The 24,333-nt window shown below is 32.1% G+C and overlaps 1 protein-coding gene and 2 pseudogenes across 4 annotated transcripts in view; all 3 read right to left on the bottom strand.

The window, feature by feature from the left end:
• The window catches only part of CEP85L (centrosomal protein 85 like), a 129,568-nt gene that overhangs the window by 44,642 nt on the left and 60,593 nt on the right, over positions 1-24,333 (bottom strand). For all 4 annotated transcript variants that reach the window (XM_011358787.2, XM_011358785.2, XM_023529833.1 and 1 more), the window contains 2 exons: positions 3,004-3,125; positions 830-947 (listed from right to left, as the gene is read on the bottom strand). In XM_011358787.2, the coding sequence (XP_011357089.1) occupies positions 830-947; positions 3,004-3,125 (240 nt within the window). The remainder of the gene's footprint in view (positions 1-829; positions 948-3,003; positions 3,126-24,333) is intronic.
• Positions 18,873-18,991, bottom strand: LOC111738787 (annotated as a pseudogene).
• Positions 20,727-20,845, bottom strand: LOC111738789 (annotated as a pseudogene).

The following is a 24,333-nucleotide window of genomic DNA, read 5'->3' as shown; positions in this document are numbered from 1 at the left end:
AAAAAAAAAAAAAAAAAGGAAACAAAAACATACAGAGATAACTTCCCCACCTCATCCTTTATATAAATCTACTAAAAGGATAAATTTAAATGTTTAACACACTCTGCTACATGGCTATGAGTTGGTAAGGGCAAATCTTATACAATGCTGGTAGGACTTAAAAATTAGAATAGGCTCTACTGAATTTGACGATATTGATAAAAATTACCAACTCATAAAACACCTAGAAAGTTCACTTCTGAGAATTTAACTTACGAAAGCACTTGCATATGAGCAAAAGAATATTTATAAAAGGTAATTCTTCATAACATTATTTATAATAGCCCCAAACTAGAAACTGCCCAAATTTTGATGAGTAGGAACAGGTTGAATAAATTATGCTATCTCCATAAAATGAGAAATCGAACAGTTGTAAAAGCGAAAGAAAGGACCATAGTCTATGTAATGATATGGAAATAGTAACTGTATTTTATACAATTTTACATAATAAAAAGGAAAAAAGCAAGCAAGGTGCTAGATAATAGTGTATGTATTTTGATATTTTCTGTGAAAGCAGGGGGATAAAATACATTTATATCTGCTAGTGATATACATCAACTCTGGAAGGATATACTAGAAATTGATAGTTCCTGTGTGTGGGGGCGGGGTGGGGTGGGGGGGGGGGGAATCGGCAGATGAAAGAAAGTAGTTGGATATCTTTTACTACACATATAAATATGAACCATGTAAATGGGTTATTAATTTTAAAAAGTCCTAATCTTAAAAGCTAACTATAAAATTAACACATGCTTTACTAATAAAACAACTACAAAATCCTCTGTAATCTTACCTGCAAACTAGCCATATAAGAATCCTCACAATTTACATAGTGTCCTAACATAGCATGTTGTGCTCGTAATTCATTATCCCTTATCCTCTCGTGTAGGTGGGTAATTTGTTGCTTCTGCCTGCAAAACATAAATTGAGGTTACATGATAAAAAATATACTTTTCTAAGAGATAGTTAAAAAAAGAACTATTAGTATTCTAATAATTTGACATGAGTTAAAAGTATTATCAATCTTAAAATTCATAACAGAAAACTGAGCAACTTGGATTATTTTGGATTATTTCCTTAGTATCCCTCTACAATACGCAAAATTGAGGAATATATATTTTAATAGATTATGTCAGTAATTATCTGCACTTCCTATTGCCATAGACTGACTGTGTCTCCCCAAAGTTCATATATTAAATCCTAACGCCCAATGAGATGATATAAGGAAGTGGGGGCCTTTGGAAGGTGATTAGGTCCTGAGGGCAGAACCCTCACGAATGCAATTAATGTCCTAATAAAAGAGGCCCCAGACAGCTCCCTTGCCCTTTTTACCATGTAAGGTTACAGATAAATGGCCATCTATGAACCAGGAAGTTGGCTCTCGCCAGACAATGAACCTGCCTTGATCTTGGAGTTTCCAGCCTCCAGAACTAGGAGTAAAAAATTCTGCTGTTTAATAACAAATACCCGGTCTATGGTATTTTGTTACAGCAACCCAAATGGACTAGACACCTATTAGCTTATACGTAATAAAATGGTAATTATAATGGTGTTCAAAAAGTAATAAAAGTCAATTGATTCTGATTGTTTGAGGGAGAGTATATTCATATAATAAAAGTCTTAAATTTTGGTCTGTTTTAAAAAAGTACAGCATAGGAAATATAGTCAATAATATTATAATAACTATATGATTCCAGGTGGATACTAGCCTTCTCAGAGTGATCACTTTGTTAATATACCTATATGTCTAATCACCATGTTGTACACCTGAAACTAATATGTCAACTATAACTGAAAAACAAATTTTTAAAAAATAAAAGTATTTCAAGAATGTACAGTGAATTAAATTATAAGTGTTCAAAATATATATCTGGCTGGGTTTGTAATTATTTATATATAAAATCCACTTGTAATAGAAATATCAAATATTTTTAAATAGCTTTTTCATAAAATCGATTAAAATATTGTCTAAAAACTTCATTTATTTATAACGTATAGAAGTATCAAGCATTAAGCATATTCTATGTGCCAGGCTCTATTCAAGAAAGCAGAGAGCAGCATAGAGAATAATAAAGCCCAGATGTCTATGCTCTAATTTATATTCCAGTAGGTCTTGCTGAATTGTGGTCAATTTCTAAGCAAAGTCTTTTAAAATTTCAACTAATACATACATCTAAAGGTTTGAAGTAGGATTTAATTTTAAGGCTAAAATGTCTACTACTTTATCCCATATAAGCACATGAAAATAAGTGGGAATCAGCATTAAGAAAAAACACCTCTTCGAAGTTTTATTTCCCAATTACCATGATAGAGAACACATTTAATTATCTCAAAAGTATATATAATGACGTAGAACCAATATATATGATAGATAATATAATTAAGTAGTATTAAGACTTATTGCTCAAAATAATTAGGAGACAATTAAGTATAAAATATTTTTTTTTAGAGTTTTGGTACTCAAAACACATCAATTATTAAAATGTCTCTCAAAATTTCCATAATTATTTGTAAATTATTTCATTTTAAACATTCGTGATTTTCATATTTTCTGTGCCTTCACATCTAACATACATTAAAGGAAATTACTTTAAGGTAGCTTTCTAATTTGGTAGTTCCCAAGTATAAAATACAAAGACACTATCTTGCAGCTTTGATAGTTCATTAGCATTGCAACTAACTTGCTATATGTACAAGAAAGATGAAGAGGAGTTTCCAAATTATGAGTTACTCTAATGTAAATGGGAAGATGACAGAACACAGACAGTCAGACAAACAGCACAATCAACCTTCAGTTCTGACAGTGGTGCTTAAAGGGACTGAGACAGGTGAAGGACAGACATGTCACATCAATGTATTTGCAAGGTTCTATTTTTTCAATTCTACATAGTAGATACAAAGGTATTTGTTTTTTTAATCTACATTTCTGTATGCCTGAAATATTTAGCAATTTAAAAACAGACTCACCGATCAATTACAATTTCTTTCTGCCTTAGTAGTCCTTCTTTTATTTTCAACATTGATTCCCATTTCGTGAAATCCTGATAGCCAGAAGGTGAATAACTTTGACGAGATGATCCAGTCAAAACCTGCACAAGCATGTTTATACTATTAGTATATTAAAAGTGTCAAAAAGAAATATTTATGTATCATCTAATATTTTCCCAATGATTTCCATTAAAAAAATAGAGCACTCTCCCTTTAATTTTTTTAAAGACAATCTGAAATCACATTTGTGAATACAACATAACTTGAAAAATATCAAGGTAGTTCCAAAGTAAATGTACAAGTCTAATAAAGAATTAGTGACAACAGAACATTCAACCGCGCTTATTATAATACTATACATAAGATCTTGTTCTCATTACCTTGTGGAAGCTTTCTGGAAATACGAGATTAATCATTTCCTAGGAAAGGAGTACAATAAAAGAATGTACCATGGCTAAGCTAGACAAACATTACCAGAAGAGTTTCCACAAAGTAATAAAAACAGTATCTATAGTATTCAGACTTCAAATTGTCATTCATCACATCATTATCTAATTTCATAAAATTTCAAAAGTTGAAATGTTTTCACAAAATAGTAAATATATCTATAGAAAATATGACTATTAAGCAGATGATCTAGATCAGGAGTCCCAACCCCCAGGCCGTGGACCAGTACTGGTCTGTGGCCTGTTAGGAACTGGGCCACACAGCAGGAGGCGAGCAACAGGAAAGTGAATGAAGCTTCATCTGTATTTGCAGCTGCTCCCAGAGCTAACATCACCGCCTCAGTTCCACCTCAGCTCATCAGGCATTAGATTCTCATAGGAGCACTGGTTCCTGGTGCCAAATAGGTTGTTGGGGACTGCTAATCTAGATGATTACTGGTCTCCAGTTTAAACTGTATCATTTAGAAAAAAATCTGCTTAGAATTTTTTTTTTTTTAATTTCAGGTATTTAAAACAAATCAGCAACAATAAAAACCAGTATGACAGATATCCTTTAATTTCTATTATTGAATCAATGACAAAAATTTAATATTGGTTTTAATGGGTTAAACAGTGTCCCCTCAAAAAGATATGCTGAAGTCCTAACCCCTAGAACCTCAGAATATAACATTATTTGGAAGGTAGGGTCTTTGCAGATATAGTTGAGTTAAAATGAAATCACTCGGGTGGTTCCTAATCAATATGACTGGTTTTCCATGAGAAGAGGAAATCAGAACACAGACATGCACAGAGGGAAGACTGTGTAAATACATAGAACACCACATGAAGATGAAAGCAGAGATTGGAGTGATGCATCTATAAGTCAAGGAACACAAAAAATTAGCAGAAAACCACTAGAAACTCGGCCTGAAACAGATTCTTCTTCACAGCCCTCAGGAAGAACCAACTCTACTGACACCTTGATTTAAAACTTCTAGCTTCCAGAACTATGAGGCAATAAATTTGTTGTTTAAGCTACCCAGTTTGTGTTCTTTGTTATGGAAGCTCTAGGAAACTAATACATTGGTAAACAAATAGAATATAAATTCCTTGACAATCTAAATGATGCTATATAAACACCACAAAGCAACTTTAGAAGAATTCAACAGTGAAGTGATATTTTTATCTTTTGTTTTCCAAAGATGCTACTGACAAGACCTACCTCTGAATAAACCACTAATTATGTGACATTAACTAGCCCTAGATTAATCCTTTAAATTAAGAAGATTGTCAAGTAACACTAGATGAGATGTTTCAGGAAGGAGAAAGACACTACAAGGTGAACAGACTAAGATGAAAAGAAACTAGGTGATAACAGGGTACCATAACTGTCAGATGGGCAGATATTTGGAGTACAAATGATATAGAGTGTTATAGGCACAGGTTAATCAGATACCCTGTCTCTAAATTTCATTTTTCCCTTGCCTAACATACAACCCAGACTGATACTCAGCCAGTATGTGCCAATAAGGATATATTAGTTGTTACAATACTAATGTTAGTGGTTGGTAACTAGCTCCTGCCCAAACTCCCCATATGTCCTCTTCACTACCCAGGTCACACAACTCTCTCCATCAGCCACCAAATAAAGAGTTACTTCCTGACATAAAAAGGGGCCCTCTCAGGACCCTGTTCCACCCATAAATGGCATCCTTTCTGACTGACTGGTTCCTGCACTAGCCCCTTAAAATTCTTCCATCTCAAAACTACCTACCAACTTATATTTAGTTGGCAGAGCTAGGATTCAAACCCAAGCAGCCCAACAAAAGAGCACACACTCTTAGGTACCACACTGTCAAACTGTTTCTTGTTATGGCCTATTAAGAAGGTATTCCAAATTTCATATCACAAGGGCTGAAAAAAGTTTTGAAACTAATTGCTCTTACAATCTAAGAGAATATTCAGCACCATAAACAATATTGTTGATATTAAGAGAAAGCCTTTACTTATTGAACTCCATGTTACTTAATGACTTTCAATTTAATGGGTAAATAATTTCATGAAATTTATTTTGTTGACCTATAGCTCAAACAGGGATTAAAATTAGTAAAAGCTAAGCAAAAGACCATTAACAATAATTCCGAAACTTAACATAAACTTTGGAATTATAAGAATGATTTGGCAAACAACTTATGCTATAATTTATAATCCTAAATATTTTATTTGAAGACTAAAGGTAAATATATATTTTGTTTACATACTGAGTTACATATTAATTTATATCTGATACCAGTTGAGAGATATTTTAAATATTGGTTTTTGTATATTGTTATCACACCTAACAAAAAAACTTCTAAGGTAGCTTAAGGATCTATGGTCTACTCTTCTGAAGATCAAAAAAGGCTCCACCATTTCTGATTACTACACATCAGGAATCATCTATATCATAATATCTTAAGGTATGGTTTGCCTTATACATCTTGTGCCTATTTCAATAAGACAAGTGCCTGGGTAAAAAAGGCAGTGATTTCTCAAGAAGACTTTAACTATTCTACTCTTCATATGTCATTCGCTAAAAAACTTTCCTATGGCTGACAACTTCCTAAGGAAAAGCCTTTTCTTTTTTGTAATACTTCTTGGCATCAAGAAAGAGAGGGAGTAAACAAAAGGAAAAAGTTCTGCAAGAAAAAAGCAAATGACAATGCTACTTGGTTTATAACACTCGAACCATTGGCAGGATGGTGTGCTAAAGTACTTGCCAGATACTTCTATGAATATACGTAAAACAAAATAGAAGAACTTACTCTTCTGATTTGAGCTCCCTTGATCTAAACCCTTTTAATAACGAAATATATAAAAATTGATCTATAAAACTGAGTAAACAGGGTTAAAAAAAAGGAACCCTTTCCTTTTAGTTAAGATGCAACATGCAAAGAAGTATCAAACCAGTAGCATGACAGTCTTTATTACTAAACTTCAACCTTGATTCATAAAAGTAGTTTAAAAAGGAGAAAGAAACCTAACAGAAAAAACAAATGCTACAGGTGGACTTAAAAGTAATTTTAAATACTTGTTTACATCTGCCTATCACTAAAATGGACAATTATGGAGACATTTAACCTTCTAAGGCTTTTATAATGAATCCACAGTATATGAATATTAAATGAAGTTAGAGAATATAATTTGAAGTACCTAGCAAGACACCGTACATTATGATTTGGCATACAATATAAACACTGCTACACTACTAAAAACGTATAGAGAAAGAACAATTGATGAAAATTTATTTTTATTATAACTTACAGCAGTTCAGGCTCCAGTCTTGATAAGGCTAAAAGAAAATCTGCAGAAACAGCACAGGATTGTTTTGTCTACACATGGGAAAAATCAGTTACCTAGCCTGGAACTATTTATCTTTTGTAAGTTCTAACACAAGGGTTGACCAGTGAGAAGGGTATTAGTTTATGTTCAAATTGGTTCTTCCTCACATTTCCACATTACAATCTCACAGAGGTTGTTCTTCAAAAACTGCCAATTAAATGTTTTAGCAAATGTTAAAGGCTTCCTCCCTGTTATTTATAAAATGAATTGCCCTCTCTTAATTATGCATTTGGTAGGCTGAAGAGAACTTACAAAATCTTACTTGTATCAATTATCTATTAGGTTCCAATCCTTGCACCCAAAAGCAGATGGGGGAAAAGGCATTTTCCCTCCAAGAGTGACACAACATGAACCAAAAGTACACATAAGTGTACACTTTACACTTCTAGATGGCACTATCTTAGCTTTGGAACATTAACAAATGGAAAAAAGGAGGGTAGCCAAGTCAACTGCCTTAAAACCTTCCACTAAAAGTTATTGAAAAGCCCAATATGTCAATGCTTTCTTTTGTTTTATTGTGGATCAGGAGTTATAGTTTGCCCACTACGCCCTTACACAATGCTGGCTAACATGAACAAAACAAGCAGGAGTGGCGATATCATTCTTGGATATCATAAAATTTAGCACGCCTCCCACCCAAAAAGCATTAAGAAAAACTATTAAAAATAAAAGGGAAACAAATGAATCCATAATCATAGCGAAGACTTTAGTATGCCTTTATGAAATAAAAAATCAGGTAGAAGAGGGGTTGGCAAATCCATTCACCATCTATTTTTCTATGGCTTGCAAACTAAAAATAGATTTTGTATTTTTTAACAGTTAAGATTAATTTAAAAAATTTTATGACACATGAAAATTAAATGAAATTTAAAAATCAGGGTCCACAAGTAAAATTTTATTGGAATATAGCCACCTATATTCATCCTTTTACATAATGTCTATGGCTATTTTCCCAACATTGAAGTTGAGTAGTTTGTAAAAGAATCTTTCTCTTTCTCCCTCTTCCTCTCTCTCTGTGTATACACACACAACCACACACACACACACACACACACACACACGCACACATGCGCACGCACACAAAGCACACTTTAAAATTGTGTTATGATATACAGCATATCAATAACTAAAATTTTAGATGAAATGGACTTCATAAGAAAATATCAACTTTCAAAATGAACTTGAGATAAAATATGTGAATAATCATAAGATTGGAAAAAATTAATCTATTCCTTAATTTAGGTACTGATTTTGTAAGTAGTTCCTACCTAAATTTAAAGGAAAGACAGTGAAAGAAGAAAAAATTTGAGAAAAGTAGTAAGGCAGAACTTGAATAATAATAGAGCATGTTGTAATTCAACTATTTAAAACAATAATGCATTTTAAATCAGGTACAGAAATTCAAGTTAAAATAATACTACCATTTTTGGATTAATTAAATTTAACCATCACACTTCTAAATAATACATGGATTGACTAAAGGAAACAAAATATATCAAAATTTGCAGTACAGAGGGGAATTTTCTAATTATATTAGAAAAGAGGAACGGTCTTAAATCAATAATCTAAACTCTTATCTTTAGCAACTAGAAAATATACCCCAATGTAAACAAAAAGAAGAAAATAAGGCTAAGAAAAGAAGTCAACGAGGTTTAAACAAAAACAACTAGAGAAAAATCAATGGGGCGGAAGGAGCTAGTTCTTTGGGAAAAGAAATAAACAAACCTCTAGCTAGACTGAGGGGCAAAAAGGGAGAAGATGTAATTTACCAATATTAGGAATGAAACAGAAAATATTACTACAGACCTTAGAGATATTATAAAGGCAAAATGAGAATTATTAGAAACAACTACACACATAAATTCGACTTGGAACACTGTACCAACTTCTCAAAAAGTACAAACTACTAAAATTCATCCAATATGAAATAGATCATTTGAATAGCCCTATTAACTATCTGAGTAACTGAATTTGTAGTTTAAAAAAATATCTAGGCCGAAATTGTTTCACTGTAGAATTCTACCAAATGTTTAAAGAATTAACACCAATCTTCCACAAACTCAGAAAAGGTAACATTTCCCAACTCATTTTATGAAGTCAGCATTATTACTCCGATACCAAAACCAGACAAAAAACAGTACCAAAGAGAAAACTACAGACCATCATCATCTCTCATGAACACTGATATAAACATCATTAAGAAATTCAAATAAAATCAAATCCAGACACAGAAACACATATAGGATAACACAGCCTGAGGTTTATCCTAGGAATGCAAGTTGACATTTGAAAATCAAGGCAACTCACCACACTGACTAATAAGCAAACTACTAGAATAAATGACTTTTAGCAAGGTCACACAATTCGGTTAACATAAAAATAATAATTCTATGTATTAGCAGATAGAAATTGGACATTTTAAAAATTAATATCATTTATATCCAAAAAACATGAAAAATTTAGGGATAAAAATTTAACAAATTATATGCAAGATCTATACACTGAAAAATGTAAAACCGCACTAAGAAATTACAGAAAATCTTTTTCTTAAAAAAAAAGTACTGATATACTTCAGTATTAAAATGTCAATTGTCCCTGTACTGATCTGTAGTAGATTAAACACAATCTCAATTAAAATCCCAGCAGGTGTTTTTAGAAGTTGACAAGTTGATTCTAAAATTTCTATGGAAATGTAAAAAACTTATACTACTGATTTCAAGACTTATTATAAAGCTACAGTATTCATGAGAATATGGTATTGACATAAAGATAGACTAATGGAAAAGAATAAAAATCCACAAATAAGCCTACACAAATAGGCCAATAGATTGTCTTATTTTTTAATTAAACTTTTTTATTTTGATATAATTGTAGATTCACATGCAGTTCTAGGAAATAATGCAATGAGATCCCATGTATATTCTACCCAGCTTCCTCAATGGTGATGTCTTACAAAACAATAGTACGATATCACAACCAGAGTACTGGCATGGATACGGTCAAGATAGAAAATATTTCCATCACAAGAATTCCTCTCATTGCCCTTTTTCTCTCCACCTTTATAGAGTTATAAATGATTTATAACATTATGTAAATTTAGGGTGTACAATGTGTTGATTTGATACACTTATACAGTGTAAAATGGTTACAACAGCGTTAGCTAATACCTCTATCATGTCATGTAATTACCATTTCTTTTTTGTGGTGAGAACATTTAAGATCTACTCTCTTAGCAACTTTCAAGTACATAATACAGTATTATAAACTATAATCACCTTGTTGTACATTATATTCCCAGAATTTATAACTGGAAATTTGTATCCTTTAACCAACATCTCCCCATTTCCCCACACCCTAGCCTCTGGTAACCATCAATCTAGTCTCTGTTTCTACAAGTTTAGCTTTTTGAGATTCTACATCTAAGTGACATCAAACAGTATTTGTTTTTCTCTGTCTAACTTATTTCACTTGGTCAAATGAATTTCAGAAAAAGGGGCAAAGCTTAATTAAATGGGGAATTAAAATAATGAATTCTGTTATCTGTACCTCCTTCTTAATGATTCAAAATGTATGCCAACAGTTAAGGCTCTGAGAAGTCCTGCAATAAAGAGAACTATTTTACTTTGTATTTAAAAAAAAAAAAAGTGCTACAGCCATAAAATGCAATACTCTGGAAAAAAAAAAAAATGACACATGCAACAACATCATGCTAAGTAAAAGAAGCCATACTCAAAAGGATATATACTGTCTGATTCTATTCATACTATACCTGGAAAGAGCAAAACTATAGAGACAGGAATCATCAGATCAGTGGTTGCCAGGGTTGGGACAGGGGGTTAACCACCAAAAGGGAAAGGTAACTTTTGGGGGTGACAGAAATTTGGTACAACATGACTAGTGTGGCATACATGTCAAGATACATTTTTAAAAACTCAAATTATACATTTTTAAAAGTTAAACTTTACTGTATGTAAGTTATATCTTAATAATTCTGACTATTACCAACGGAAAAGTATATTTTCTTTATAAATAATATATCAATAAAATTGAGTTTTCTAAAAGTAATTTTAGGTAAATACTTACATATATGCCATTCAACAACACCAGAAGCAAAAAAACTTGTCACAATAAATTTGAAACAACCCAAATGTGTTATCAGCAAAGGAAGGGATAATTAATTGTGGTATATGTTTATAACAGAATACTACACAGCCATGAAACAGAATTAGTATTATACTCAACAACATGGATGAGATTCAGAGACATCATGTTAAACAAAAGAATCCAAACAAAGAGCCATACATATTCAATGATGATAAAAGTCAGAATAGTAGAAACAGGTGGGGTATGGGGTTTTGCCATATAGAAAGAAAAGAGGCACCAAGTCAAATTTATTGCACATTGGAAACTTTTTACATTTTGACTTGAGTGGTAATTATAAAGATACACACTTTATTAAATAGAATGGAGCTATTACTACACTGAAGACTAACAGTTATGTACTTTACTGTGTATATGTTAGACCTTAACAAAAACAAAATATATAGTAACCATACGGAATGCCTACACTATTTTTCTCTTTACCTTACAGTAGGACTGAGGGGAAATGAAGGCCTTGTCAGCTACAGAATACTTAAGTACTCAAAGGTTCACTGTAGATGATACAATAAACTATCCTGGCTATAATTTCATATCTCTTCATCACTTTGTACCATCCTAAATCTGCAAATAAGAGATAAAAGAGCAGATGAAGTAAATATGCCAAGAATGTAAGAACGGAGTTGATAAATGAAGTATAGCAGAATACACCACCTCAAAATATGGCTGTGGGAGTTCAGGACATGCCACTCCAAAATACGCTGCTTTGACAGATTATTTTGAGCTGTAAGCACTTGAAAAACAGCAAATGCAGGGAGAGCCTTTTCTGAACTCCTCTCATCTGCCTAAAGACAGGTCCTCCAAAAGGAACTCAATTGTCACAAATGCCCTCCCTCCAAGTTTCATCAATCAGGGAAGAATGACCCTTATAATAGGAGAGGCGACTATAAGCAGATATCACACCAAAACAAACTTTCTCAGGCATTACCATATCTCCCATCTTTTCTTTCCATTCATCTTTCCTAAAAATCATTTACTCTACCCTTTGAAGCCTACATCCTCCCATCCCTTTCCTTATTAAAATGGTTTTTAATCCTAATTCTAAAGACATCTCTTTGAGTTCTTTTTTCTCTGGGTATCTTCCACATGTACATGATATACACATGTTAATAAACTTCTTGTTCTTCTCTTGTTAATCTATCTTTTATCACAGGTATCTCAGCTAAGAGCTCAGAAGGGTAGAGGGAAAATTATTTTTCCTCACCTACAACGACCTACAAGCTGGTTCTTAAGAGTTGTCAATGCTCTACTTTAGGAAAACAAAGCAGTTCTCTATTAAGATAGAAGGCTTAATATTGCTTCGTAATATGTAAAAGAAAAAAATTTATATTCAATTCTTTATATTTTTTATCTGTGTATATAAATAGAAAACAATTAAGAATTTCTTTTCATTAAAATCATAACTGGTCATGAGAAGCATATCATTTTGTGGCAATTATATACTGGTAGTAAAACACACATTTTGACAACATTCCCCCCCCAAAAACAGGCACTGTTTTGATAGAAGTTGAATAAGACACTGAAGAGATCTTTAAGTATTTCTAGAAAAACAAGTTTCAAAATTCACATCGATAAAATAGAAAATTACTGTTGTTATGCTATTCTATTTAGAATTTCAAGTAGTCAGTCATGTTTTTACTTGACTGTAGCCAATATAAATAATCGAGAACATGATAGCTTAAACTTATGAATACATAATGTATATTTATAGCTTGTGAATAACAAAATCTTAACTACACATGAACATGAAATATAAAAGATATTATAAAAGCATGTAACTCTGTTAGTTAATTTGAAGAAAGAAAGAATATCATCAAAGTAACGAACATTTTCAAATCTGTACAGGCGAAACAAGGACACTTTTTACAATTATTTGTGGTTTTCATATGTATTTGTGGTTACCAAACTCAAGTAGAGAGGGAATTTCTTCATTAAGATGTTTTACCTAAAAATGCATATAATACATTGTTGCAATATGGTTTAGAGAAGAAAACAGTAGTTTACTAGGCACGAAGAATCATAATTCTTCTGTATCTAGACTCCAACCATCCGGATTTACAGACTCATAACATATATACAGGGACTTGTTATTGTAAATAGCAAATTCCATTCTCATGTTTGAATAGGGACAGTGGGCATCTACAACAAGCCCAAATACACGCTACTTAGATGAGACCCAGATGATATGAAAAGTTGCCAAAGTATGTCACTTAATGGTCAAACACACCTCTAAAATAAGCTTACTATTTGCAGCTGAAAATAGCTCAAAATTCTTTGGCCTCCTCTTAGACAAATACTGTTAAATTTAGATAACCTACTGCTACGACACTTAACTGGAATACAACCTCTGCAATTCTTCAAGTTTATTATCTCTCCTTCACTTGCCTTTGTTCCTTAGCTCATTCATCACTCACAACATGTCAGTTAACACAGCAAATCTTTCTCTGGTTTCCTGGAATAGCCTATCTGCAGAGATATTCTATAAGTGCTTTTTGGTAAAAGAATCATGATGCCTCACCCAAAAATAAATTCACAAAGCTCAATAATGAAAATGAAAAAAACCTAAATTTAAAGACCTTTTATTCAATAAGAGAAGGAAAAGCATAGATTATATGATAACTAAAGAGAATTGCACTTAAAATCTGTATCATACATATGTTATTATTTTTTTAAAAAACATACATTTAATTTAAAAAATCCCTATCTTAACTAAGCCCATGTAATTAACAAAATAAAAAAATCACATAAACACATTCTATCTGTAATCTTTCTCAGAATGACCTATTATAAACTGAAGTCTATCTCTTGAATCTTGAAATTTATATCATAGAAGAACTGAATTTTTAATATCACTTTCTTCCATTTGTCTTTATTACTAACTCTATAATGCTAACCTTGTCATCCTAATATGCTTTACTGAAATAACAACACAAATATATCAAATTACTTCAAGGGTAAAAGACCCCAGGAAAAAAAAAGAAAAAGAAACTAATAAGAGGAATATATACCTATATTTTATATCTTAAAAATGCATGTGCAGGAAAATAAAAAGAACCCTCAAAATATTATTGATTTCTACCATGCTAAACAACTATTTGCTATTAATTTTAATTTTTTTGTTTTGAGGAACATTTTTCCTCTCAAAAATCAGTCTGATTTACATCCAATCTGGGTAGTATTACCATATATTTTTTAAAATGCCAACAAAGGAATGATCCATGCATTAAATATGATCTCATTATAGTCATAATGCAAAAGTGAAGGGAGGAAATGGTATATCCAAGATTGTGGAGCAAATCAATTAGAAGATTAAACAAAAAAAGCTTAAGTCTTCAAATTTAAAGTTAATCATGAATTTTACTTATAAAACAAACGGAATAAAACTTAGCTACCAAGAACAGTCCACGAACTTACATCTGAATAAAAATCATTCTTTCTAGCCCTGAAGATCTAGCTTCATTTCTTTCAGACCCAGAGAATCTCTGAGAGTAATCTACATAACTAATTTTAGTTTGTGTTTTATAGATAAATTTGGAAGACAGTCATGGGTGGCCATCCTGTGTCCTAATTTAGAGCTGTGAAGTCTCCAGCACTTTCCGATTCTCTAACTTTCATTACACAGATTCATAATTATCCAAATATTGAATTTTTAGATATTTTATTTTCAAGTTTTATTTTTAAAAATCAATATATTAATGCTGGCGTCAAGAATTAACTCTTCAGATATCCATAGCCCAACTAAACAATAAAGCTACAAAAATAAATACATTAACAGAGAAGCCTAATAAACAACTTTTAAAAGTATCCTCCTGATCCTACTAATGGCTAGAGCTGGCCCTAGAACCCACTCACCACCCACCTTTGACCAACTCAAGGGCAAATGAAAACAGCAGATGATGATATGTTCATGTACTTCTGCTATGCTTTATAAGTTTTTAATCTGAAGATGAGTTAAGGAGAAAGTACAGATTCACAGAGATATATCAAAACTATGTACAACTCTCGATACATTAAACTGCTGATAAAAGGTTACAATGTTTACACATTAAGAAGTTAAGCTTATTAATCTTTTCCACTAAGACATGATACATCTCTTGCTTGATAAGGTAAACATGAATTCCACATATCAAAATCTATTTTACATAACCTCTTCAAGAATGTGTCTATGCTGAAAAATCAAGAGTAGGTACACTTTTGTTCTATAAACTATAAAGAAGGCTAAGTGTGTAAATGAAGGACAAAGCTATTAAGTTTTAGAGGGTCTCACCTGAGGCAATCAAGGACTTATCTTAAATACTGATAAATATTATCAAAGTCTTTATATTAAAAGCTCAGACCTAAATTAAGGTAATCTCCCCCATCTTTTCTGCAGGAGCACAGTTCAGATCTAAACCACAAGTGTGACTCCTTCAGTTGCTAGGGTGATCCAGTCACATCACTCTGGATGTTTACTAGTTTCCATCTAATCTTCACCATGAAAAACTATTTTTAGATCATTTTCTCAAAGACATTTATCAATATAAAAAACTTTTGAAAATTATTACCAAACTTTTGAAAATTATTAAATTGAAATTCAAATACAAATCAAATTTATTTAAGAGCTTGATCATCCTTGAATAAACTAACATTGAGTTATAACAAGTTTCCAGAGCCAAGAGACTAGCAAAGACAAAGAGAGATATTTATTTACACAGATATTCATCAGTGCTATTTTTTATGGTTTATAATGGCAAAAATTATAAATCACCTAATATCCATTAAGAGACTAATTTGATAAATTATGGCATATTTATATGCTAAAATTTTTAATTTATTGTATTTTAATATATAATCACATTGAAAATGCCCAAAATATTAATAAGTAAAAATTATTCAATGAACATATAGCACTCGTTTCTTTTTTAAGCTTTTAAAAATGTAAGATACATAAAGACAAGGACAATACTGTTTTTTTAGTAGGGTGTCTGGCACCCAGTAAACCAGGTTTTTTTTGAACAATCAGGGCATTCCAGAGGAAAAAGATAGTAAGAAATAGACTCCAGATAGAAGAAATAACATATACAATGGCAGAGTTGTCAAATCAATTATGGTGGGAATAGATAACAATGTCAGATCAAGATATCATAAAAGTTTGGGTTTTTAACCTTGAAGGAGATGTTGATATAAAGAAAAGTTCTCAGTATGTGAGTAACAAATTTGCACTTGAGGAAGCAACTGGCTATCAGGGTAAAGACTGAATAGGGGAGGGTCAAGACAGAAGGTAGAAAGATCAGTTAGTTAATAGGCTCTATAAAAGTTCAGAGGAGAGCTGATGAGGCTATAAGAACACATTTATATTTGGTAATCTGTATGTACTTGATTTCTTAGTGAATGGGGAGTCTGGCCTAAGACAGAAACAAGAAGAGTCTCAAGTTTCCATTTTGGATGACAAAATAAATGATGCCACCACAAAGACTGAGAATGCAAGAGGCTCAGGGGCTAGAGTGCCAAGCACAAAGAAAATGAACTTAATGTGTGGGGGAAAACTACAAATCATTGAAATGAATTGAAATCTTTCTAACAGTGGAATAGCATCATGATCTACAGGATTTTCAAGCAAGTATCTGGAGACCTGAAGGTTGTTGTTGTTGTTACGTTTTTGTGGTGGTAGTGATGGTGTATGTGTGATATTCCATTTTACTTTGGCTTTAGTTTTGTCAGCTTCTTTTGTATAAAATATGCAGTTCTCTAAGAAATCATATTGCTTCTTCCTATGTGCTAATTTGACTCTCAATCCTGAATTTCCTCGCTTCCTGGTGTTATCTTGCACTAGTGGTTAACTTCCAAATGTTAAATGTTTCATTTGCATATTTCGTGTGTCTCTAGTGATAGACAGTTATTTGAAGCCACAGAGGACATTTCTATCATTCAGAGAGTGTTTTGTAAATTTTCCAAAAATCATAAAAAACTATATGAGCCCTTCTCTCAAACTAACTGGACTCTTTTCAGGCCAAAGTCTTTCCCATTGCTAATTGGAATTTTTAATAAGGAAAGTCTGTCCAGAGTTCAGACATTTATGAAAAATATTTAGGCCTTCAAATATCTGGCATGTCAACTCTAAAAGTGACCTTAAGTCTTATAGGTTACTTTAATATTTTATGGGTCACTTCAGGTCTCCTCTCCCCACACACATGACAAATAACTGCTATTCTCTCTTCTCTATTACCTTTAGGTATGTCTCCATCCTTTCAGTCTTAGACTACATTCTCATTCTCATTTTTGCTCAGTTTTTTTGTTTGTTTTGATTACTCCTTCCTTAGGTAGCTTTAAAATTTAAGGCAGTAATTCTCAAACTTTTAATAGTACAATATCCTCAAGGGTTAGGTAAACTCTTCCTCCTAAGTATCTAGAGGGTCTAATTTTAAAAGCTCCTATCTTTGATGTATAGTGTATATCAAAAAATTTATTCAAAGCTTGCATTTTACTGCATTATATATTTGTCTAAGTATTAAAATGTTTTAATTTCATTACTGCTTAAATTAACTTTTTGTTAAAAGTTTCCATAAAAACTAGTCTACCTTGAAGCTTCTTTTGCCTCTGACACACAACTACAAATTGAAGTTTAAAAGGTTACATGCATCATGATTTTCTTTACATAAAGTTAAATAAAATAAAAAATACATTTAAGTAATATATCTTTTTAAGAGCCACAAAACTATATAAAAACCAACGGAAAGAAATGAACCCAGGATGCAGAATAATCATTTGCTTAGGTGGGGAGCATAGGAGAAACAAGGCAAGAACATGTGGTTAGATATGTTATTATTAACATCCTGGCTTTCATTTTAGGTGATAGCCCTAGAGGTGCTTATTACTGAAAATTTAAAAAACTACTATTAATATAAAATATAATATAAGTAACTATATAAATGAATGCAAGTCATGCAATGTTAAGAGTATATAAGTACTATGGTTCATTACAAATCCAATGAGGAAAGGAAAAAATTTATTTTTAAGCTTTTAAAAGGCTTAGTTTAGGGAGTGTGCGCTTATGATTTGGCATTCCTTCACTCTTATCCTCCAAACTTATTTAAAATATTTTTGAATGATGAGAAAAAAAGTTATGTTCTCAGTTAGTCTACTTTTATCCCTAATCTCCCAATCATTTGCATTCTCCTTTTCCCCAACAATCTTAAAATTAAGAAGGATTTTATGATTATCCCAACACTTACTTCTGCAGAATCACTCATTTGCTACCAACCTTACAATCTTTCCTAGTTCCCCCTTTATTCTGTCATCTAATCAGTATTCAATCAGTACTTAAGAATTACTATGAGTCAGGTTCCATACTAGGAAACAATACTATAAAGAATAAATAGCGCTATAAATATGAGTTACTGGATCAGCTCTCAAGGAGCCTGCAGTCTAGTCTAGGCATGTACACCAATAAATACAATAAAAAGAAACAAATGATAATACAGGTAATGCAAAATTGTTTGACATAAGGCAGGGAGAGCTACACAGCAGATGTAAACTTGAAACAGCACTTTGATGGGCATAAAGGTTGGTAAGGACATTCCCAAAAAAAGTAGAGAGGCTTAAAATAGAACAATAGTCTGTTCAGAGAGTCACTGGCAGTTGTACAGGGCCAGAGTACAGAATACAAAAGAATGTGATAAGAGATGAAGCTAGAAAGACAGGGCCTAAAAAAGCAAACTAAGAAGTCTGGATTTTAGTCTGTTTGAGAACTCAGTCCTCCTCTTTCAAAAAGAAGAGCCACCCTGTGCAACCACAGAAACATCCTTGAACACAGGAACTTTTTATTTTTTTATTTTTTATTTATTTATTTTTTTAGGCAGGGCAACCTTGGTTGACCTTGTCAGCTTACAATCCCTTATTTTTTATTTTTTATAGCACCTGGTCTTCCTAGGTGGTCTCCCATCCAAGTACTAATCAGGCCCAACCCTGCTTAGCTGCCGAGATCAGATGGGATCGGGCTTGTTTAGGGTGGCATGGCCGTAGACTTAGGAATTCTTACCTTTTTCTGCCATGAACTTTTCTGGCAGATTGCTAAAGCGCACTGATCTGTTCTCAGAATGTTTTTATATACAGAAAATACATAGGATTCCAAATAATTTTTATAGACATTCCAATATTAAGGTAGTGAAACACAAGTGTGGGCTGTGCATAGTGACTTTCTTCTGAAAAGTCCAGTAGGAAGGAGAGAAGAGTAACTTTACGATGGAGAAAACCGATGGACGTTACACTTCAGCCAATCGAGTTTAACAACAGTGATGCCATACTGACAGTATGACAGTAAATGCATCTGTTATGGGATGAAATGGCGCTTCACTTCCCTGGGCTTCCTCTCAAAAACACATTAACCACTCTAACCATGAGAAAAATATCAGAAAAATCCCAACTGGAGAACACAAAATAGCTGACCAGGACTCTTTAAAAATGGTTGGAGTATAAAAAATAGGAAAGTTTGAGAAATTGTCACAATCAAGGGGACTAAAAGAGACATGACTACTAAATGTAATCTGGTATCCTAGACAGAATCCTAGAAAAGAATAAGGTCTAGGGAAAACTGAGGAAATCTGAATAAAGTATGGGTTTGAGTTAAAATAGTCTATCAACATCTGTGCAACTGTTGTGAAAACTGTACCATACTAATGTAGGATATGTTAACAACAGGGGAAACTAGGTATGGGGTATACAGGAACTCTCTGTACTATATTTGCAATAATTCTGTAAATTTAAAACTTAAATTCAAAATAAAACTTAAAAAAAAATAAGATGCACAGAACTAGAAAATGAATTACATTGAAATAATTATTTTAAAAAACAAATTCGTGATATAATATTTGTGCTTCTTTAACACATTAAAGAATAATGTGTTAAAGGCAGGTCTATTTATGGTAATTTCAAAGTAGTGATGCATATAAATAGTACTTCAAGCTAGCTGCAACAACTACAATATATGAAATTATCTGAGATTGCTTTAGTGACAATTAAATGTACTAACACTTCTGTAGTTTGTAGTCTATTGCCAAAACTGCAGAAATGTTAAATCTCTTAGAGTTCAGTAAAAATAAAGATGTAATTTTTTTGCTATCCAAGTTCAAGACCATTGAACACTACCCATGCACTGCAGGTTAAGAAACAAAGGAAAAGAGAAAATAACTACTAACGCTAAATGGACACTGTGTTGCAGGATCTCTGACAGTCACTACACATACTTCATCTCATTAAACCCTCCACAGACAAGGCAGCTTATCCAAGCTGTACATGGCCATGTGACCAAAAATGGATTCAAATTATGTAGTCTGACTCAAAATGAAGATTCTGACAATGCACCTCTAAAAACAATTTCCGGCCCCTAGTTGTGGAATTTTTAATTATACTGTAGCTCACCAATGTTCCTATTAAACAACTTTCTGTTTAGGATGAATCAGGCTAAAACTAAAATACAACACACGTTCTAGAGCTCTATTTGGAATAATAATAATCAGAAGCTAACCAAAAGGCAAAGGGTAAACACTAAAGCTCCCCACCCTTATATAAATCTGAAAAGTAAATTTTTGTTTCCATTTACCAACTCTGATACATCCAGTTTGTTAGTATCCTTCTAAGATGCATGTGTGTGTGTGCACATACACCTATGTAGGCTTTTTTTTTTAGGCGAGGAAACCCTTGGTTGACCTCACAGATTGCAAGGACCTTGTCAGCTTACAATCCCTTATTTTTTATTTTTTACACCTACAGCACTTGGTCTTCCTAGGTGGTCTCCCATCCAAGTACTAACCAGGCCTGACTCTGCTTAGCTTCCGAGATCAGACGGGATCGGGCTTGTTCAGGGTGGCATGGCCGTAGACTTACGTAGGCTTTTAAAGTAAATACAGCAACACGTGAGATATATATGCCATATTTTATTCAGTCTATGGCAGTTTCTTAGTTTATCCAACTATTACTGATTCTATTTTCTTAAAACTAGATGTGCTGATACAATGATCTATCTCCTAAGCTTCATTTTCAAATGAATGTATAATTGACCAACTTAAAGCAGACTTTCTAAAAATAAAAAGTTTTCAATAATTCATCTACTTCAAAATGTCTTAGTTGATGTATACTACTCCATGAAATCTATATCCAAATTATGATTTTTTTTTCCCCCACACAACATGCCATTCGATCAGTAAATTACAACTAAACAGATCTGGATGTGAATCCTCCATCTCTCTTAGCACGTGTCTGTCATCTTCGACAAACCACTTTTTGTTTGTATTTCAAGACTAAGTTTTGTATTTCAATCACTGGCAATTGAGGACAATAATAAGAGATATTTATTATGTAAGGACTGAAAGAAAAAAATGCTTGCAGAGCACTGAGCAAGTGTCAAACAGTATTCATACAATATTTTTAATTTTGAGTTTTACTTTTAAGTAGATTCTCCTTTAGCAATGTTCACAGATGGTCTTTGCTGAATATTTTTTTTGTTAGTTTTAGGTGATTCTTTAAATAATGAGAACCTTGCTCTAGAGAATAATTTTTATCTTTCTTTGGAAGAAGCCAAAATCATTTCCATTTAAGGACACATAAGCAGCTACTACAACACATTTTAGTTACCCATAAGAAAGTGAAGCAGGCCACGTTCATCTGCTATAAGAAAATTAAATATTAACAAACAGTTCTTCCAGAATTATTGAAGAGATTTAAAAATTAGACTTTGCAAGTATGGTGATTTAAGTAAATCTAAAACATAAACAAAAATTAGAATAAAACAGGAAAATGATGCCTGGCTTTTCAAAAGAATTATTTTCCTACTTCTACTATATGATGAACTGTTCTAGGAAGTTCAAATTATCATCTCATTTTACTTATATGGCAATTTCCAAGAATACAACTGCTGCATTAAATGAGGCCCTTCCTTTTATAAATACTACACAAAGTAACACATGCTCACCTTTTGTCAATAAGTATCATTAACTAAGATGCTACTGATTAGGAATTTGTGACTTTCTCTTTTGCTACAAAGTTATTTTTGATATTGTGTCAGCTTATTAAAATTTTAGTAAGATTTTATGGTAATTTAATGAAGCTGTTATAAAATCCTAAATACTTAAACTTATATATTACGACTTTTCTTGGGGTTATGTAAGTCAGTTTAAATATGAGAATTACTGTTTATAAACATATATTAAAGCCCTAATTGAAGAAAACACAAATATATTAAATTTATTTATTAGTTCTTACTTGATAAGTAATTTTTTAAGCTAATTTTTTAAAACCAAAATCAGTTATTAGCCTGGCTTTCTCACACACACTCCCCTCCCCATACATACAAAGGTATGAGGAAAGAGAGCAAAATAAAACAGAAAAAAGTATAAAATTTGATTTTGTGAAAATGTTTAATTCTTGTTTTGCTAGAAGCTAACATTATGAAGCTGCAATATTAAAGCAACAGCAGCAACAGCAACTCAACAAGAGTTGTTTGGCCTAAGCCAGTATTATTACTCTCACTCTATTAAAATTCCTATTACTATAACTATTTTACTTCAACATTATCACCATCAGCATGCAATCATTTCTAAGCCCAAAGATGCTTTCAAAAAGCTTTCTACCACTTTTTTTTTCATTTCCCTCTCATATACTTTTTAAAGTTAAAAACAAATATGAGACACAAAGGGTTAATGACCTTTCCAAACCTAAAGATAAATGACATTCTAAAATGTTTGAGTGTGATAAGACTATGAGGCTAACCAATCACAACTTCAGAACTCCTATGTGACATCATAAGACCTCCCTAGAACACTTTACTTTTTCTCCTCCACAGGCTTCAATTGTTCTCATAAATCTGTTAACAGAAAACTTTCTAGCTAAACGTGGATAAGACTCCATACTACTCACAATACTCTATATCTTGTGATCATCACAACAGCCAAGGTAAGAAATAGATTTCACTGATTTTGGTAAGTCTTACTTTCTGTAATTCAAACGTATTGAACTTTAAAAAAAGAATTAATTACATATTGTAAATTTCAGTTCAAAAGTAGATAATAAAATGGCTCACAGGACAAAAAGCTTAATTTCTAAAAAAATGCTTATCCACTCGGTGACTAAGACTTAACTTTGAAGTAATATAGGTTGCCCTGATCCTCAATATTGTTTGTCATTTTAATTTAACTTTCACTTTTATTTCACTTTTATTTTCAAAACTGAATTTCTGCCAATTAAAATATCTTTCAATTATGTCACCATATTTGGTGGTAGTGGTAATTTGATTTCTCCATGCAAAAACAACGGCTTCATTTTATTATTTATTACTCTACTGAGAAACAGGGCACGAGTGGGCTACTTACATCTAGAATACTACGAGCAGTCCTGTGACTGTCTGACATGCACATCACTGGCATGACTATTCTAATATTATCATCATGGTTCCTTACAGGGAATATTAACAAAGTAGAGTTGAATAAAACCATTTTAAACGCTTTTGAAGACTTTTTTCCTCTCTATAAAGTCCAATCAACTTTAACAAACACTGCTTTAAAAAATCTGAGTTTTTAATAAATTACTTATATTAAATTCAGTACTATATCAATGTTTTGAAATTTAAAAACACCTGTCAAAAACACATGTAAAATTCTAAAGTTATAGAATAGTAATGCAGCACTTTAAAAATAGATGTTATTTTAACAACACAAATATTCCTAAATATCTCATTTGAGTTATTTGATAAAACGAGTGTTTATTCTACCTCTTATACTTTTAACAAGTTATAATCCTCAGTTTCCTCTCTTGTATTTAGAAGGGGAAAAAAGAAAAAGAAAGAAATGCTTAGAAATAAAGATGCCACAGTAAATTTTATAATTTGTTTAAATTCTATTCTATTCTTGATGTTATAATCCTCTTTAATATACAAAGTGTGTCTTCATTCTTAAATCTCAATCATGGCATAAAGAATATTACATTGATTTTATTTCATTATTTTTATTTTCATATATATGTCAAAATAAAATTTAGCTCTAGAATTCTAAATTCTTATGACAAAAGTTAACTCTACTGCTTCTTACAAATAAGAACTAATTCCATAAGCAGCTTTCCTTAAGGTATGCAAAAACATATCTGATTTTTGTCTACCTCTGAGGCACCCTAACTGCCTCTCAATATTTTTCTATTCATAAAATGTTTTTCCTTTTATGTTATACAGAAATCATTTAGTGAAGGTGCTTTATATGCATATTTATTCACTTTTAATCAAACACGTATCAAATTACATTCTCACATTTCAAATGAGGTGTTTGTTTTTGTAGTAACAAAATGTCACCATATCACGTATTGCTCCAAAAAGGTGATACTTACA

This window comes from Pteropus vampyrus, unplaced genomic scaffold (genome assembly GCF_000151845.1).
Source record: "Pteropus vampyrus isolate Shadow unplaced genomic scaffold, Pvam_2.0 Scaffold43, whole genome shotgun sequence".
NCBI classification, from domain to species: domain Eukaryota; kingdom Metazoa; phylum Chordata; class Mammalia; order Chiroptera; family Pteropodidae; genus Pteropus; species Pteropus vampyrus.
This window is presented reverse-complemented; position numbering and strand designations above follow the sequence as displayed.